This window comes from Stylophora pistillata, chromosome 13, assembly GCF_964205215.1.
Source record: "Stylophora pistillata chromosome 13, jaStyPist1.2, whole genome shotgun sequence".
Lineage (NCBI taxonomy): Eukaryota > Metazoa > Cnidaria > Anthozoa > Scleractinia > Pocilloporidae > Stylophora > Stylophora pistillata.
Window position 1 is genome coordinate 149,905 of NC_142531.1, and position 17,596 is coordinate 167,500.

Genomic DNA, 17,596 nt, shown 5'->3' on the forward strand with positions numbered 1-17,596 from the left:
TCAAGAGGTACAGGGAAACAGCTAGCTGTGAGTGTGAGGTGTGAGCTGGTGCCCTTTGCTCTTTATACAGTTAAGGGTTGGCTGCAGCTTACCCTTAATTATAACTGTTTAAAGAGCACAGGGCACCAGCTAACATTAAACTGTAGAGAAGGTACAGGGTGCCAGCTAACATTAAACTGTAGAGAAGGTACAGGGTGCCAGCTAACATTAAACTGTAGAGAAGGTACAGGGTGCCAGCTAACATTAAACTGTACAAAGGGCATAGAGCACCAGCTCACATTAAATTGTAGAGAAGGTACAAGAGGCTAGATTGCTTGTTCAGCCCTTCGAACTAGTTAAAAAAAATAAACATGTACAATTGTATCGAATCATACCAGGTTAGATGTAAAAAGATTAGATCCTTCTATTTACTGATTGGTTATTTGTAATTTTATTTGGATGCATATAGCTAGTATCATCTGAACAATGTCTACGAAGAGAAAATGCAAGCAATAAATACGTTTCTCGTACGCCTGGCTATTCAACAGAGTGAGCATGGGAAGGAATCATTCTCTCCGAGGAAGCCTGGTGCAAAATTAAGATCAAAGATGGCGGAAGGACCTTGTGGGTATAGCATTGCTTCCACGCCGTTTAACAGGTTCATCACATCATTTACATAGTAACAACTTGGCTGTACAAATGGTGTTTCCGGAGATACCATCTGCACGAGCTTTCCAGGCGATACGCACGGTAAGCGTGAGTGAACTTTCAGGTTTGAGAGAGGAAGATCTAAGGCCTCTGCTGCCATGTTTGGTCCGAATGGCTCTCTGCTCTCCAGTAGACGAAAGTGCAAAGTGGACAGATGCGCGCAAGGAAGTACAGAAACTCTTGTCTGGCTTAGAAGTAGTGAACTCCATAGTTGCACTGCTGTCTGTGGATTTTAGTCTCCTTGAGCAAGATGCATTGAAAGAGCAGCAGCTGAGAAAAAAGATTGGCGGTAGTACAAGCTCCAGTGTTCTAGTTGAGTCCTTACAAAACAGTCTTGCTTTAGAGTTTGAACGCAGTGAACCATCAAGGCGTCTTAGATTGGTACTGAGTGAGATCCTTCGTATTATGAGCCAGGTAATTTCCTTATAGTTTTTAGTGTTAAGTTGACATTGATTTTTTTTTCACCTCAGAAAGAATCATTTCATGAAAAATAACCCTTTAACTCCTTTAAGTGACAAAACAGAATTCCTCTTTACAATGTCAATACAATATCAAGCAGACAAGTGATGAGAGTAAGGAGAATTATGACTAAAGGGATTATAATAAATGAACTTTTAATGGTTTGTCTTGGGATGTAAGAGTCAGGCCAATCAATTGCAGTGTTCTAACCTCTCTACTGTTAGTCTTTGTTAGGCGACAAGGTGGAAAGTTTGCATATCGCCATTTGTAGCACTTTGGTTAGCTCTTGAGTATTAAATGATGTTCCCTCATAGGTCATTTTTGTGATTGATCATTTGTAGTGCTTTTTGATAGTCAGAGCTAGACACTAACGGTAGCCCACTAGCCACAGACTAGTAGAAATTCAGTTTTGGCTAGTGGTTTTCAATTCCACTAGCCAGTTTGGCTAGTCAACAAATTGAAATTGACCGAACTAGTTTTCTCTTCTCAAGGAAGACAAACTCAAACACTTTTCTCGGAAATTCATTACAGGTGTATTGTGTTACCAGGCGCGTATGCTAATTTAGGTCTGATTACTTTTGGCTCAGTGACACGTAAACGGGTATTATGTTGAAAGAAATATTTGACCAACAAGTAAGCATTTTCTTTTTGTTACAAAATTACTTGAAGAAAACATCAGCTTCCTGATAAATCACGCGCAAAATCGTGCAGCACTGTAAAGGGATAACATTTCATTTAGTGTGACAACACGTGGGTAACTTCTCGTTGTATACTTACTTACAAAACTTACCACTACAGAAATAGTTAGATGAGAGATATTTAATTCCTTTGACGTTTAAATCAGCTGTTTTTAGCAGTTGAATTTTGTCAATGACAGTTTGCTAGTTCGTTCAGAAAGATAGAATGGTTTTGAAACATTTCTTGGCGCCCATAAGTGAACAAGTCTCAACAGTTTTTAGAGTGACATCTCGGGGTATTGAAATTCTTCCAAGGAAGTTTCAAAGCAAAAAAGAGTCCTGAAAGTCTTCACAGGAAAATCGCTGCATTTTTCTTTGTAATTTGTCAGCCTGAGAGAATTGATGTGAGGAAAATCTAAGGCCATTGAACAAAAATAAAATTGGCGCAATTCATTGCGATAATAACTGTTTTTGCTGTTTAATCAAACCAGTCAAATGCGACAGAAGGTATGCGGACCATGTGTCAAGCAGTCTCAGATGCAAATTCGCTGTTTTGTTTTTTCTCAAAATTCCATAATGTATATTAGAGGATTTTTTTACCGGCGGTAAAAAAGAAATAGGCAAAGACAATAGTTCTAAAAAGAAGAGATCTGCTTATTAAAAGAAGGTGTAAATCTAACACCTCCACCGCCAAGGCGGAAATTCCAACAATCATGTAAATCCAACATTCCATGGGTTGTTCGCTGAGATGGAGCAATGTTTTGCACGTGGTGTGAAGAAAAAAGTCTCTGTCCGATTCCTCATCAGCGTTCGTCTCAAGTAGCTGTTCTAATTTTCGCTTAGAATCTCTTAGGAGCCATGCAAGATCTGCTGGTCATAAAAGAACTGAAGATTGTATTCGTATTCCAGCCAATCCACAAGAAGCAGCTATTCCTCGAGCCTTGAGACATTTAAAAGAAGAGGCCGTTTCAAAGTTAGAAAAGCTATTTGACATTGTGTATTTTGTAGCGAAACTGGAGATGCCATTCACAACATACCCTTGTCTCTGTCAACTTGAACAGAAGCATGGTATTTAGCTTAGGCAAACTTACAGAACTGATAAGGCTTGCAAAAATTTTAACGCGGCAATATCCGAAGAGTTTAAGGGTGAACTTGGGGAGCAAATACAGATGGCACGTTTTTCAAGTGTCATGATGGACAGTGGTACAGATGTGGGTGTTTGCGTGGTTGAAGAGGTGTATGTTCGCATTTTGAAAGATGGAGAAGCAGTCAATACATTTGTAGGGCTCAAATCCTGCTCTGATGCTAAACCTCTAGGTATTACTGAAGCTGTTAACAGTACTATGACTGGTGTCTGTGAAAATTGGAAAGAAAAAGCTGTTGCCTTAGGCTCTGATGGTGCCTCTGTAATGGTTGGAGACATGGGTGGAAATGCTGGTCATCAAGGTCAGCCTTGTTATACCTGTTCAAACTGCTTGTTGTGAAGGAGGCAACTCCTGTCAGGTTAATTCTTGATATTGTAAGAAATATACAACTTTTTTTAGAGAAATGTTTCGGCATCCTTGTGCCATTTTTAATCAATGAGTAACTGAATGTGAGTAATTATACAAATCTAAGAATATGAATATAAATCTACAAATCTAAGAAATGTTAAAAAAACGTGGGAGGGGATTAATGAACTATTGAACAGACAGCGTAACAAAAAAACAGTATCAGCCCTTCAACGCTCTAACAACTCTGGAGTAACACAAAATCCGTCTGAAATAACCAATATCTTTAATCAGTACTTTGTGTCTATTGGACCGCGGCTTGCACGCAATATATCACCTTCCAGGATAAATTTCCAGGACTACCTTGTCGGCACTAATCACTTTAAGTCTTTCTTTTTTGATCCCGTCGTTCCATCCGAGGTGGACTTGGAAATCTTGGCTATACCCAGTAATAAAGTATATGGCCTATATTCTTGCCCGGTTCATCTTCTAAAATCTGGGCGCCATATCCTTTCTTCACTCTTAGCTGCCATGATGAATAAGTCTATCTCAACAGGTATTTATCCCCATCTTTTGAAGCATGCCAAAGTAATTCCTATCTACAAATCGGGAGACGAAACTGATCCATGTAATTACCGCCCAATTTCCCTCCTTTCTGTCTTCAATCGATTATTTGAGAAATTGATGGCTAAACGTCTTAAATCACATTGCGAAAAAAATGGTATCTTTTTTACTTCTCAATATGGATTTAGAGACAAGTGTTCAACCCAACATGCAATTTTAGATATCTTAAGCAAAATTCAAACTAATATTGATGCAAAGTTATTCCCTTGTGGTATTTTTATTGACCTAAAAAAGGCATTTGATACGGTGGATCACTCAATCTTACTGCACAAATTATATCATTATGGAGTCAGAGGAATAATTAATAACTGGTTCTCTTCGTACTTGTTGAACAGGAACCAGTCGACTCAAATTGGTTCAACCGTATCGAATATAGAAGAGATAGTTTGTGGTGTCCCTCAAGGGTCTGTACTTGGCCCCCTTCTCTTTTTGATTTATGTTAACGACATTTACCGTTGCTCCCAGATTTTTGAGTTTTACCTATTTGCTGACGATACTAACTTGCTTTATTCAAACAAAGATCTTAAGGATCTTGAAAAAGTTGTTAATGATGAACTCGCAAAAGTGGGTGACTGGTTGGACGCAAACAAACTTTCTCTTAACACTAGTAAATCTAACTTTGTTATTTTCCATCCTTACCAACGCAAATTGGACTACATAGTTCACTTGAAAATTTATAATAACGATCTTAAAAAAAGTGTATCTCTAGAACAAAAAACTTTTGTGAAATATCTAGGAATTCTTATAGATAATAACCTCTCTTGGAAGTATCATATTGATTATATCTCATCTAAAGTTAGTAAAGGAATTGGTATAATTGCCAGGTTAAGACATCTTGTCCCATTTGCCACACTTCTTAACATCTACCGCTCCTTAATTGAACCCTATATCTCTTATGGTCTTATTGCCTGGGGACAAGCTGCTAACACTCATTTAAATAAGGTTCTCATTTTACAAAAACGTGCTCTACGACTAATGTATTTTGCGGATAGCAAAACTCATAGTGCCCCGCTATTTGTTAACTCCAGAATCTTACCAATAACTATGCTCTATTCTCATTTGGTTTCCTCTTTGATGCATGACGTTGATAATCACTGTGCCCCGTCTAATATTTCTATGCTCTTTCTCCACTCCGAGCAGGTTCATCACCATTTCACAAGATTCTCAGCAACGGCTAATCTATGCGTTAAAGCGTCTAGAACCAACCAACTTTTATTTTCTTTTGCTAGAATAGGTGTAAGATTGTGGAATAGCATCCCAAAAGAACTTCGTATTAAAAACAGAACCCCGTTTAAGGGTGAACTTAAAAATCGCCTGTTCAAACTTTTGGAAAATGAGGAGATGAATGTTGATATACGCTGCTCAGAAATTTGTAAATATCTCTTGATAAAGTAACTCTTCGTTTAAGTCTTGTTTCAATTGTATTATATATCTTGATAACTTTGCAATTGATTATTTAATTATTCAACGGACTTAATTTTATTTTATTTTATTTAACAATTGTATTTTTATTTAATGATTATCTTTGTTTAATTGTATCGGTATGTGATCATTAGCAGAGACAGCACTTGTTTTAGAAGGGTGGCCCGCCTAGAATAGCTTGCTAATTGTGGGTCACCTAGGACTGTGATAATATTGTATTGCTAACAAATAAATAAATTGAAAATTGAAAAATTGAATTGAAATTGAAGATGAATAAAATATTTACAGTATGATGTAATACAAAAGCGGGTACTAATTACAGTGTGACAACAAACATGAAATTAAAGGTGTGAACTAAAATGCTAGAAAAGTGTTATAATGCTGTAATTGTTTGTTAAGTTCAGGTTTGATCTTATTTATTTAAAAAGCTTCTTTGAGTTTTAAATCAATTGAGTTGTTGGCAGAATCCAGAATACTAAAGCAAGAAAGGGAGTATTTGTTCTTACAAGAAGGAGATGTGTTAAAATGCTTAAAAATATGCGAGTTTTTATCACTTTCCGTGTGTTCCTTTATCCTAGTAGAGAAGTGGTGACTAGTTTCGCCAATATAACGATGTTGAGACTGTTGAAGCCCTTCTGAGAATCTCTCTTAATAGACCAAACCCATCAGAGTATCACTCTTCATTAGCTGTTGCAAGATGGCTTGACTCTGGCGAGAGGGCTAAGCACCAAACTTTCATCGATAATTTCATCATTAATTTCTTGCCATAATTATGGATGATGGAATATCAGTATCAACTAGTTTAATCATGTGACATCTCATATTTAATACTGTTGTTGTCATTATATTATTGGAACTGGTTTAAAGATGGCATCTGGACAATCAAATCTCTGAACCTTAATTGCAGCCTAACTGATTTCTCTCTCTGGTAACAAAACATCTTAACTATGTTGCATTTCACAAAATAATTGTTTTTCCTTTGGAACTGGTTTAAGTAAAGTGTAATTACTGGAACCAACATTATGTATGAAAAGGTGTTGTGTGTATTGTGCTTTCAAGTCTTGCTGGTAATTCTGCTGTTATTAGACCCAGCCAACATCAAAGCTTGGCTAGTAAAAAAAAAAAAATTGTGCTAGTAACATCTACGTTGTCACTAGCCACCAGGCTAGTAAGTTGAAAAGTTAATGCTGAGCCCTGATAGTGTTAAAAATGTGAAAAAGCTGTACCATGCTTTCTTATTATGTCATGCTTTATTAACTTGATTTTAAGATTCTGTTACAATGTGTACCAACTGTATGTAAAATTTTCTGAAGGTGGAGGTGAGGCAGGAGTTTATTCCTGAGAAGTGTGAACTTTTTGAAAGTGAAGTTTACCTGGAGGAAGTATCAGATGTAATTTGCATCGGGCAAGCTGAGCTGCCATCACTTCTTGCTTTAAACCAGCTAGCAGAGGCTCTCCTCAGGGTCAAGCATGGTCCTTGGTTATTGTGTCGACTGGTGGCTAATGCTCCTGACAGCTTTGAACAAGGTGGGACCTGTATCAAGATTAATGAAGTTTTATCTGGACAAAGATATCCTGGCTTACAACATTGAAACATTTAGATATCACTGCCAAAAAATTGTAAGCAGGTAGTTAACACAGAATTTAAGACATGTTGATTAAACTGTGTTCATATGCTTTTGTTTCAGTGTGCAGTTCTCTGCTTGAGCATGGTGAAGTACAAGATGAAGGTAGTCTAGGTGGCCTGGTGCGAACTCAAGCCTTACGGCAGCTTTGTGCAATGAACCCCAGCTCTGCGTTTGCTATGCATTCTGAGGCACTCAGACTGTGTCATATGCCCGGTCTTGCTGTGGCTCTTATCCTTGACTTTGGTGTTGACAGCGGTGGTAAGCACTTATCTGAAGGGAATTCATTTTAAACTTGAGAATATAAACTGATGAAAATTCACCTTCAGAGTCAAGTGATAATGATTTCTGCTGTAGATATAAAACCATTAGTCATTACCCTCAGCAATAGTCCTGTTAAGGACTATCTTTACCTGTACGATCACACCACATGATCAACAATTAAATTAACATGTTGAAATTTTGATATGATGTCTTTTTTGTGTTGTTGAGGTTCTTTGAGTTCAAGTGATCTTGTGGCATTCCTCAGTGGCCTTCTTTTGGGAGGAGATACAAAAGCCAGGAACTGGTTTTCTTCATTTGTTAGGATTGGACAGAAGGTATGGAAACCAAATAAGACATGTCTTTGAAACATTTACTTCAACTCGTGTGGAAAAAGGGTCATAAACTTTCTTAAACTAGTGTCTCATTTATATGAGATATCAGCTTATGCTGATCCTATTTGTGAAAACTTTTTGCTTATATTTGTTTTTGTGGCTTTTTATTAGTCTAATACATCAATCTTGGCCTCTCTGAGAAGTCAGTTACTGAAGGAGATGTCATCTTTAGTTCCAAGTGGAACGACAAAAGGAGCAAGGTCACAGAACAGCAGATCTGGGGTAAAGGATTTAGTCACAGAAGGTGATGTCAGACAAGAGGATGAAGAAACATTAGAAATACTTCAAGGTGACTCCATTCATTATACTTTAAATGTTATCAGCTAGGAGAGGGTCAGATGCAGTGGTCCAGTGGTTGGCAATATGGACTCTGGATGAAGCAGACCTGTTTCACACAGTAGCAAAGTCATCTTACTGTGTTCTTGGGCAAGATACTGAACTCTCACAGTGTTCCTCTCTCCCTAGCACTGGTAATAAACGTGGCTATTGGAAAAACTGTCAGAGAAACTTGATGACTTTTTGATGAGTCGACAATGGTCAACTAGCATTTAGTTTAGGAGCTATTATTATAGCAATACTGTAATTGATGTATGCTAAGGAGGGGTTAGCTCAAGCAGTAGTGAGCTGTAAAGCTTATAAATATGTTTTGATTTGTGATTAATTTTTTGATGAATTTACTCATATTTCAGCAATGGAGGTCAGCACAGATTATGAAATCACTGAAGAGAGTTCTGAAACCTCCCACATAAACTTTGAAACAGTAGAAATTAGTGATGAAGGTGTGATCCACGGGACAGCACTCCTGAGACTGTACTGTGCTCTTAAAAGATTGGCAGGTATGAAACTAACCTCACAAGAATCAGAAGCATTGCTTCGGCTGATAACGTGCCACCCTCCACCTACTGCCGCAGGGGTGAGGTTTGTTGTGGTTGGCCTGTGTACCCTTCTGGTCTGTACCAACATAATGAGGTGAGTTACTTGCATCAACTGTATTTAGCACCTCTATGCTGATGTTTGAAAACTGTAGTTTGATTTTTAAAAAGGCACGTAGATTAGAGTTATCTGAAGGCAAGCCAGTGTGCTATTGTTAAGGTGCAGAGAAAAAGTTTAAGTTGAACCAAGAAAATATATTATTGAAGGACAGAGCGGAGGATTTGAGCCTGGGAAATCCAGATATACATCCAGGTCCCTGAAACACCTGTCCATCTGCCTTGAGTTCACTTAATTAGTAACTAATATAGAGGATGGTACAAAGCCCATCTGTTTAAAATTCTTTTACCAATCTTAGCAGTCTGACCAGGGCAGGGAATAGTTGATCTTTTGTGCATACTTTACGTAATTTAAGTGGAGCCTTGCAAAATCTGTAATAACTCCAATAGGAGTGATCAGTGTCACATGTAACCTGATCACTGGTGCCATTAGTTTACAGTTGCTATTAATAATAATATGTAGATTTAGCCAAGCCGAAAAGCGGAACTCCCAAGTTCGTAATATTAATGACAACATTAAAGATGTGTATTTGCCAAGACTTGTCTAAGACATCCCTCCCTTCGTTTTGATAGTCTCCCCTATCCTACCTGTGTAATCTGATGCTTGGTCAGTCACATGGCAACCAAACGAAAAGAGGTTGACCATATTCCATGGGTATGGGGCTCTGCCCCACTTGCGCAAAGCGCGCATGGGAGTCCGACTAAAAATGAAATGTTTTAATTAGTTCACCAGAGCATGAACAGATTGCTACCCACTGGATAAAGTGGCTGTCCAAAGAGGAAGCTCACTATGAAGCAGCGAGTGGTATACATGCATCCTTTGGAGAGATCCTTCTGCTAATAGCCATTCACTTTCATGCCAGTCAAGTGGAAGCCATTGCTGATCTTGTGTGTTCTGTTCTTGGGATGAATATCAGGCTGGGTTCGCTAACAAGAATGAAAACACTTTTCACACAGGAAATATTTCCTGAGAAGGTGTACAATTGATTTTTTCTCAAGCATTCCCAGGGTGGGGAATCTTAAATCCTCAAATCTGATTGTCTAATCCTGTGCTTGTAACTGGTCTAGCTTTTTACATTTTATAGACAGTCATCTAGAGCAAAATGCCTTGGCCTTTGGTCTTAAACAGTACTCAAGAACTTGTGCACAATTTTTTCCCATGCAGACCTCCTGCTCAGTAAACAACCTACAATGTTTACAACTTTTCATGGATTGTAACTTTGTTGTGTGACAGCAGACAATGCCAGCAGGTTCTATGTAGAAAAGAAAATCACATCCTAGTTAGTAGTAGAGAGAGTGTACACTAAACGGCGTAATTCACAGAAGCCTGAAGTCCTTAATGGACAGTTGTAGAACACAGCACAGCCATATTACAAATATATAATGAACAAATGGTGTTAGCTGTCAAATACGTTTAAACACAGACAATCAGGAAGACATTGTACATAAGATTATAACATAGACTGCATTCTACTGTGATAGGTTGTGACAGCCCATGCTGTAATAGTTCCTGTCACACCTCGGCTGAGTTCAGAGGATACAGGATTCCTTCCAATTCATTGCATTCATCAGTTGCTACGGTCGCGAGCATTCACCAAGCATGCAGTTCCTGTTAAGGTCAGGCCTAAATTATTATTTGAATTAGTAAACAGTCATGGCACACTGGGGTAACTGTTACTATGCTGGATCAAACATTGAAGGGTTGAGGTCTGATTAGGTCATTATGTTGTGTTCTTGGGTAAGATCCTTATAGTACTTCTCTCTTTCAATGCCCTAAGTATGAATGGGAGGCTTGCCATGTCTTGATTATGGTAAAGAAGGAAACCACATAGGGATAATTGAGTGTATGTAATTCAAAATTAATAACTTTTTCAGGAATGGGTGTATAAGCAGATCTGTTGTTGTACCACTCCTCTCCACCCTCTAGTTGTACCTCTTCTTGAAGCTTTTGTACATTCTGTCATCAATCCCACATCCAAGTCAAGTAAGAACAAAGAAGCTGTTTTCACTCTGCGTGGATTTACTGATGCTGAAGTCATGTCAGTCTTTGCTGCAGAATCACAGGCATGTGATAAACTTGTTATTTTTTTAGTTGATTCACTAATTAAAGACTTAAAGTTAGTATCAGTTTTGAAAATTATAATAACTGCTTTCACTCCAAAGATAAATTAATTTATTTAATGAAAGATTTACTTTTTACCATTTCTGGAACCTTCTAATGATTTAAAAGGTTTTTGAATTTAATGAACAAATTAGTGAATTCAAACACTTAATCGCTGACATACTTTGAAGCTGATTAAGCTGATTAAGCAGTTTCTTAGTTTGTGGTGTCTTTTTGTATAGTCTGATTACTTTTCTTGTAGAGTTTGGGCTCAGCTGTGTCCCTAGTGACAGTTGCTGAACACATAATAAAAGGTTCATTTGTTGTTAATTGACATTTCCACACATGACTGAAAGTAATCATCTGTTTAGAGGGAAATCCTGCTGATGACTAACTTCTTGAGTTGTCACCATCACTGATAACAGTCCTGTTAAGATGAAGTACTATCGCCCAAACTTTTCCATTACATTTTCCATTGAAAATCTCCAGGAAGAAGGAGCTGCATTCAGAATCCATGGACTTCTCTTAGAACCCATGAGGAGAAGTTCTGTGTATGTGGCCACAGAATTGTCATCTCATCTCACGTCTCAGATTCTGATGTTATATTATGTTTTAACATACCAAGACTGTCTTCTTTCAAATATGAAGGCTTTAGGTAAGGCATTGAGTTCGAAGTTTTCTAGCTATGATGAGCTCTAACCCTTATTGTTCATATGACCTGTAAGACTTACCCTCTTTGGTAAAGATTGAGAAATTGGTCCTAGTTATGTCAAGACCCCATCACACAATATTGTTTTGGAACATGCTGGAATAAGTTATAGGCATTTAAAATTATCTGTGAGAGTGGGTCAGAATACCAATGTAATGCTAATACTTTCAGTTGCCAACAATATTCAGCCTCAGTGGCTGTCACCCATGTTGCTGTCACAACTACCTATCAAGCATCTGTTGGAGCAAGCCAGGAGTCGTCGTCGTGAATTTCGGGGTCTGTATGCTCCCCTACTGCAGCTGATCAACACTCACTTGCCACACCTGTGTTTAGTGGATGACTGGCTGCGACAGGAAGAAGTATTCACTGCTCCACACTTGTCAGCAGCCTCACCACTGCTTCATGTCCAATGTTCACCTCCTCATTTAAAAGAAGGTATACTTGAAACATTGAAATTAACTTGGCTGATTCCTTTGACTATCAGGACTATTTTAAATTCATGGTCAGCCACAAGGGCCATGACAACAATTTTTCTTGTAATTCAGTACAAAAAATCTGGAAGATAGTTAATAAGGAAAAAAGGTTTGATACCCATCTGGGGATTACAGGGCTCTACAAGAAGAGAACAAAATGTAAGTTTTCATATGCATGTGAAGTTTAAAACCTAGTTAATGAAATCGATGTCCAATCAACAACATGCATGTTTACTATTTCAGTAATAAGGTTAGTTTGAGGCAAGATTTTTGCAGGACAGTATTTGAATCAAAGGGGAACTGGTTGGCAATATGTGGTGGAAGGTCCCTCTTGAAGGAAAGCTGTTGTCAGATTTTTCATTAGGGTCAAAGGTGATACTAATGAAGTTTAAGAGTGCTTTTGGCCTTTCTCTTTGCTCTTTGTCACAGAAAATGACAATAGTGGAACAACCCTGCATTGTGCCAAATATAGGACCTTCCCATTGGAAAATCTTGCCTAAATTCAAAGTGTGTTTAGTGGGCCATCAATGCATTGATCTTTTTTTTTTATTAATAGCATTAGACTTGCTGCCAGATAATCCCTGTTCTGCTCTTCTGCTGCTTAAAAGACTGTTACAACTAGAGCCTAGTGCTCTGATTCCTCATATGGATGTACTTGTTGAAGCCTTACCTAGTTTATTGGAGCCTGGGGTCCCCCGGCGGGTGCAAACACTATGTTGTGAACTTTGGACAAAAATTAACACTGTTGTACCTCGCAAGTAAGGTTTCTCTGGATTACAGTACCTTCACTTCTCCTTTAATTACATATTGATGTGACACTATACAGAACTGATGTGCTAAGAGACCCTGTCTGTGCTATAAGTTCTTGATCTTCCCAGAGATCTTCTTTCTACTTTTAATGTGCAGTGTGTTTATGCTGTAAAAAAAATTCAGTTTTTCAAGCGGGATCTAAGTATACAACTTACCACAGTACTTAGTTATGCTTTCTTTTTCTATTTTAATCTACCACTGGTTTTAAATGTGGCAGAAAAATTTAGAGGGACTTCTTTTCAGGTCTTTTGAAATAAGAGCTAAGTTGGTTAGGGAGGAAAACAATTTTTCATCACAAATTGTTAATAGACTACTTCTGGAGAAATTCTAGCATGAATGGACCACAAAATATTAGTTTGGTGAGAGGTAGAATGAGGGGGAGTATGTGAGTTGCGATGGTAACCTCATCATGATTATGATTTCCTCAACAACAGATTGTGGTTAGCCACTGTCAATACGCTGTGTCCAGCAGAGACTCCCATCCTTCATCTTACTCCTCAACTGTACACGGATGAAGACATCATGAAAGATCCTTTGACTGTGCTTAGATGTGACAGAAGAGTGTTCAGGTACTTAGCTGTAAGAAAAGAATAATAACAGAATGGAAAAAATACTACTTAATCAAGAACAACACTTAGCCACAAGTACATTTTTCATGTTACTGAAATTCATGTTATTATGACAGATGCCCACCATTATTTGATCTTTTGGTGAGGGTCCTCATGGGGTACCTGGTAGGCTCAAGGGCCCTTTTAAGTCAATACCTCCAAGCACATCCTGCATCAAGAACTGAAGGATTAGCTGTTGAACAAGAGCGAGAGGAGCTCAGGGCTGCTCTGGTGACAGCACAAGAAAGTGCAGCCATACAGATTTTACTAGAAGTTTGTGTCAAAACACCTAAGGATCAGGTCTGTTGGGATCTCAATTATTTTAGTTTGAAGAACAAATAGTCTGATCAACTAACCAAAGCAAGCACTAAATACCCCAGGGCCATTATTTCTCAGGATTTTAGGAGTGCTTCTGCAGGTGTGACTGGATAAAATGTGTGCAACATCACAAGCTTTTCTTGACCGTGGTGGTTTTTGTTTTGTGTTGTTTTTTTCTGGTGTTGTTGTAACAGTTCACCCTTAACTCAGCAGATGTTACTTTGTAACTTCTCACAATATTATTACATTACTTAGCAAGTAGAACTGATGTGAAGAGAAAAAGTTATCAGCACAAGGTTAACTAATTCATAAGGAAGTGAATTCAATGATATTGTCTCCACCTCCGAAGGATCAACCAGGCTGCAGTGGATCAGCAGTGCTGCGTGAAGTCCAGTGCCGTGTCTGCTCACAGCTACATCAGATGTTTATTGCTGTTCCTGACCTTGCAAAACTTGTGCATTTCCAGGTACGAGATATACTCAAAGGTGATTCACAATGGCTTTCACGTCACTCTGATGTTTTCATAATTAAACATTATAACAGTTCTAAATGCATTGTTAAAAACTTTTTTAATAAAATCATGAAATAAGGGAGGATGACTTTGGATTGAAAAGCACTTGTTTTTCCTGCAGGGTTACCCTGTAGAACTTCTCCCAGTGACAGTGGCTGGCATCCCCTCTATGCACATCTGTTTAGATTTTATTCCAGAGCTCATAAACCAGCCACAACTGGAAAAACAGGTATGACTGTTTAACAGCCAGAGTATATATTGTTCTGCAATAGATTGAAAAGATTTAGAATAATTTTGAACCTTTCTAAAGTTGTTGTTACTTTTGTTGTTGTAGTTGTTTGCGGTTCAGCTTGCCTCATACCTGTGCCTACAGTTCCCACTCCCTAAAGCCATGGGTGTGGCCAAATACATTCTCAGTCGGCTCAGCTCTCTTCTAGCCACACTCCCGTCAAGCAAGCGTGTACCATTTTTCACACCTGCCCTCCCAGCTTTGGTGAGATTTTGCCATGCATTCCCACCTCTGTGTGATGAGGCCACTGGGTTTCTATTAGAACTTGGTCGTGTGGCAGTTTCTCATGCATCAGCATCTGCTGCCTTCATTCTGGGTAAGAATTACACACTCCTACATTTCTGTAAAAGTGATTTTTGCACATCAGGAACCACCTATGATAACCTTAGTTGTTCATAAGTTTTTACAAACATGCACTGAAAGCCAAACATCACCTGCTATAAAAAAAAAAAAAAACCTTCAGCAACCAGCCAACTGTCAGGCCAATGTAAGGGGAACAATGTGAGGGGAATAAAGTCAATTATTATTATTATTATTATTATTATTATTATTAACCTCTACTCTAAGGTATGGAGGACCCATAGAGCTCTTAGTGCTCAGAAAGGAAGTGGGATGTTATATTACTTGTTACATGATCTTTTTGAGAGGCAAAGTGATTCAGTGAGTACTGTGTTGTAATCTAGATTGAGAGGTCCTGGTTTCAAACCTGGCCAGTCACAAGGTTGGTTTTGTTTGGCACGACACATACCTCTCACAGTGCCTCCCTCCTCCAAGGTTTATGGATTGATACCAGTTTAGGAAACTTGACAAAATGGGAAGGGGGGTGATGGATCAACACACCAGACCATGAGCATGCTCTGGGTATCAGGATAAACTCCAGCACATTTCCTACCCATTTTCATGCCACTGTTTCTCATCTTTCATTCAAGGTACTCCTGGATCACTCTTAAATCAATTGTCTTTGGAGCAACTGCAAGAAACTGCTGACCAAGTGGATCATGGGTTCACAGATGACTCCTGGTTGCCAAACAACTTGACCCAGGAACATGAAAAAGGTACATTAGAGGGTACAGTTGACAACACTGATACTGCCCTTTGTCAAGCCATTGAAAAAACATTTCTTGATGTAACAAATGTTGCTTTAGTAAAGCAACATAACTGTGAACAGTAACAGCAAAAACAGGGACAAGATGAATGAATCAACACTGAAGAAGCTCCAGCAGGAATACTGCATTAGGCAACAAGCCAAGTTGGGACATAGGGTCAAATGATACTCTTTCTTAACTCACCCTCTTACAGCTAGTGCATTTGTTTTGTAGATTAATCATCAGTCAGTTTTGTTAAAAGAAAGTCAGTGCTTGGCTTGCATGTGAAATGGAATTTTGAGAGGAAGTTTTTGTGAGTGAGCTAGTGCCATGGCAAGAGCTTTAAATTTCCTTTATTTCTGTTAAAAACTATTGAACAGTTCTGCTTCTGATAGATAAGACAAATGTGTTCACTTTTATTTCATTTGAAGCTCACAATAAATAGCTTTCTACGAAGACTAACATCTCTATTTACAAACTATCCAAGTTGGATTATATAGAACTTTCAAAAAAGTAATATTGGAAGCTTCCAGTGTAATATGAAATGTTCTGAAATACATTTTAGCCATTTGTGGCATCATAGTTTACCTATCAACAGACAGTCACATTCAGTTGTCAAGGTAAAGGACTTGGAGGTTGATGTAAAGGCCATTATGCCAAAAAAAAACAACAAACAAAGAAATGGACATTGAAACATTTACATGTGAATGTAAAAATTCTGATTGTAGTTGTTATTTCATGTATTAAATAATTTTACATAACTAATAAATAGTAACTATAAACTTTAATTAAAATAGCGTATTTACACAGGCTTTACATGGTCCAATGAAAGCTAAATCTTAAGAAAATGAGGAAATGAGAAATTACTGTCAGGATGATGATAATACTGAAAAACTTTCATCCAGCCTTGTTTAAGTACGAACAAATCCTTCTCTAAAATGGCAGCAAAAAATTAGGTTGCTAAAATTACTAGTACCATAATTAAGTACTAGAGATTGCAAGCTTTTCCATGGATTTTGAGCAGTTTCACACCAGACTACTTCATGATATTAAATCATATTGCAAAACTACATATCAAAATTTGTATACTGCATGTCTCATCCAATTTGTTTGCTAGACATTTTAGCTTCCAGAAATGTAATAAACTGGTCATAACAATACTAAGAAACACATTATGTGTGTTCATGCCAAGTTAAAAACCTCTGTGCTTTATTGATCTATGAACTGTATTTAAAGTGCACCTAAAACCCCCAATTTTTTTCGCCAAAATAAACATATTTTTTTGGAGTATTTCTGTGCAAAATGTTTTTTATTTGCTCAAATCTTCAATTTTCTGTGCCCAGTCAAATATATGGAAAATCGACCGCCTTCTTGGCTCACGACCAAGTTTAAAGAGGAATGGTTCTAGCAGGTAATATGACGTCAAATCGAGAACACGAAAGTCGGCATTTCACACATTTTCACTTGTTTGAGAAGGTTGTAGTAGATATTGTCCGAAAAATATGCCGACTAAGTGTGTTGTAGGAGGATGTAGCAAAGTGCGAAATTTGCAAGAGGGTATTGTGCTTCATACATTCCTAATACAACACACCTAGTTGGCATATTTCAGACAATATCGACTACAACCTTCCCAAACAAGTGAAAATGTGTGAAATGCAGACTTTCCTGTTCTCCATTTGACGTCACATTACCCGCTAGAACCATTTCTCTTTAAACTTGGTCATGAGCCAAGATGGCGGCCGATTTTCCGTATTTTGACAGGGCACAGAAAATTAAAGATTTGAGCAAATAAAAAAATTTTTGCACAAATACTTCAAAAAGTACGCTTATTTCGTTAAGCGAAAAAAAAAATTGGGCTTTGCATGCACTTTAACCCTAACCCTAAAGGATACCCTAACCCTAACTTTTTCACCTGAGTTTACATTTAATAGACCTATTTGATTGCTTAATCCCGAAAAATGGATTTTTCCAAAAAAACTTGGTTCTTTTAACCATGTTTTACAACCACATTACACTAAGTTATCAAGATTCATCATCAAAAAGAGTTTGACTATTGTTCATAA

General features: G+C 37.9%; 3 protein-coding genes across 4 annotated transcripts in view; 1 reads left to right on the forward strand and 2 right to left on the reverse strand.

Moving 5' to 3' along the window:
* The first annotated feature begins 79 nt into the window (after nucleotides 1–79).
* On the forward strand, nucleotides 80–16,249 carry LOC111334668 (integrator complex subunit 2). The gene is made up of 18 exons (XM_022940475.2): nucleotides 80–1,101; nucleotides 6,673–6,886; nucleotides 7,048–7,245; nucleotides 7,477–7,583; nucleotides 7,752–7,929; nucleotides 8,330–8,609; nucleotides 9,355–9,604; nucleotides 10,112–10,246; nucleotides 10,505–10,693; nucleotides 11,220–11,385; nucleotides 11,611–11,874; nucleotides 12,469–12,670; nucleotides 13,157–13,291; nucleotides 13,408–13,630; nucleotides 13,998–14,114; nucleotides 14,281–14,388; nucleotides 14,494–14,764; nucleotides 15,378–16,249. The coding sequence occupies exons 1-18, from the start codon at nucleotides 679–681 to the stop codon at nucleotides 15,617–15,619; spliced, it is 3,702 nt and encodes a 1,233-aa protein (XP_022796210.2). The 5' UTR covers nucleotides 80–678; the 3' UTR covers nucleotides 15,620–16,249.
* LOC148717196 (uncharacterized) overlaps nucleotides 10,786–17,596 on the reverse strand; it is a 43,620-nt gene continuing 36,809 nt past the window's right edge. The window contains exon 2 of one of the 2 annotated variants that reach the window (XM_088743228.1): nucleotides 10,786–14,789. The gene's annotated coding sequence lies outside the window, so the exon portion shown is untranslated. Of the gene's footprint in view, nucleotides 14,886–17,596 lie in introns of both variants that reach the window. The other variant, XM_088743227.1, reaches the window with a different exon arrangement.
* The window catches only part of LOC111334667 (uncharacterized), an 8,193-nt gene continuing 6,526 nt past the window's right edge, over nucleotides 15,930–17,596 (reverse strand). Inside the window, exon 5 of the mRNA XM_022940474.2 lies at nucleotides 15,930–17,596. This exon is cut by the window's right edge and continues 672 nt beyond it. The gene's annotated coding sequence lies outside the window, so the exon portion shown is untranslated.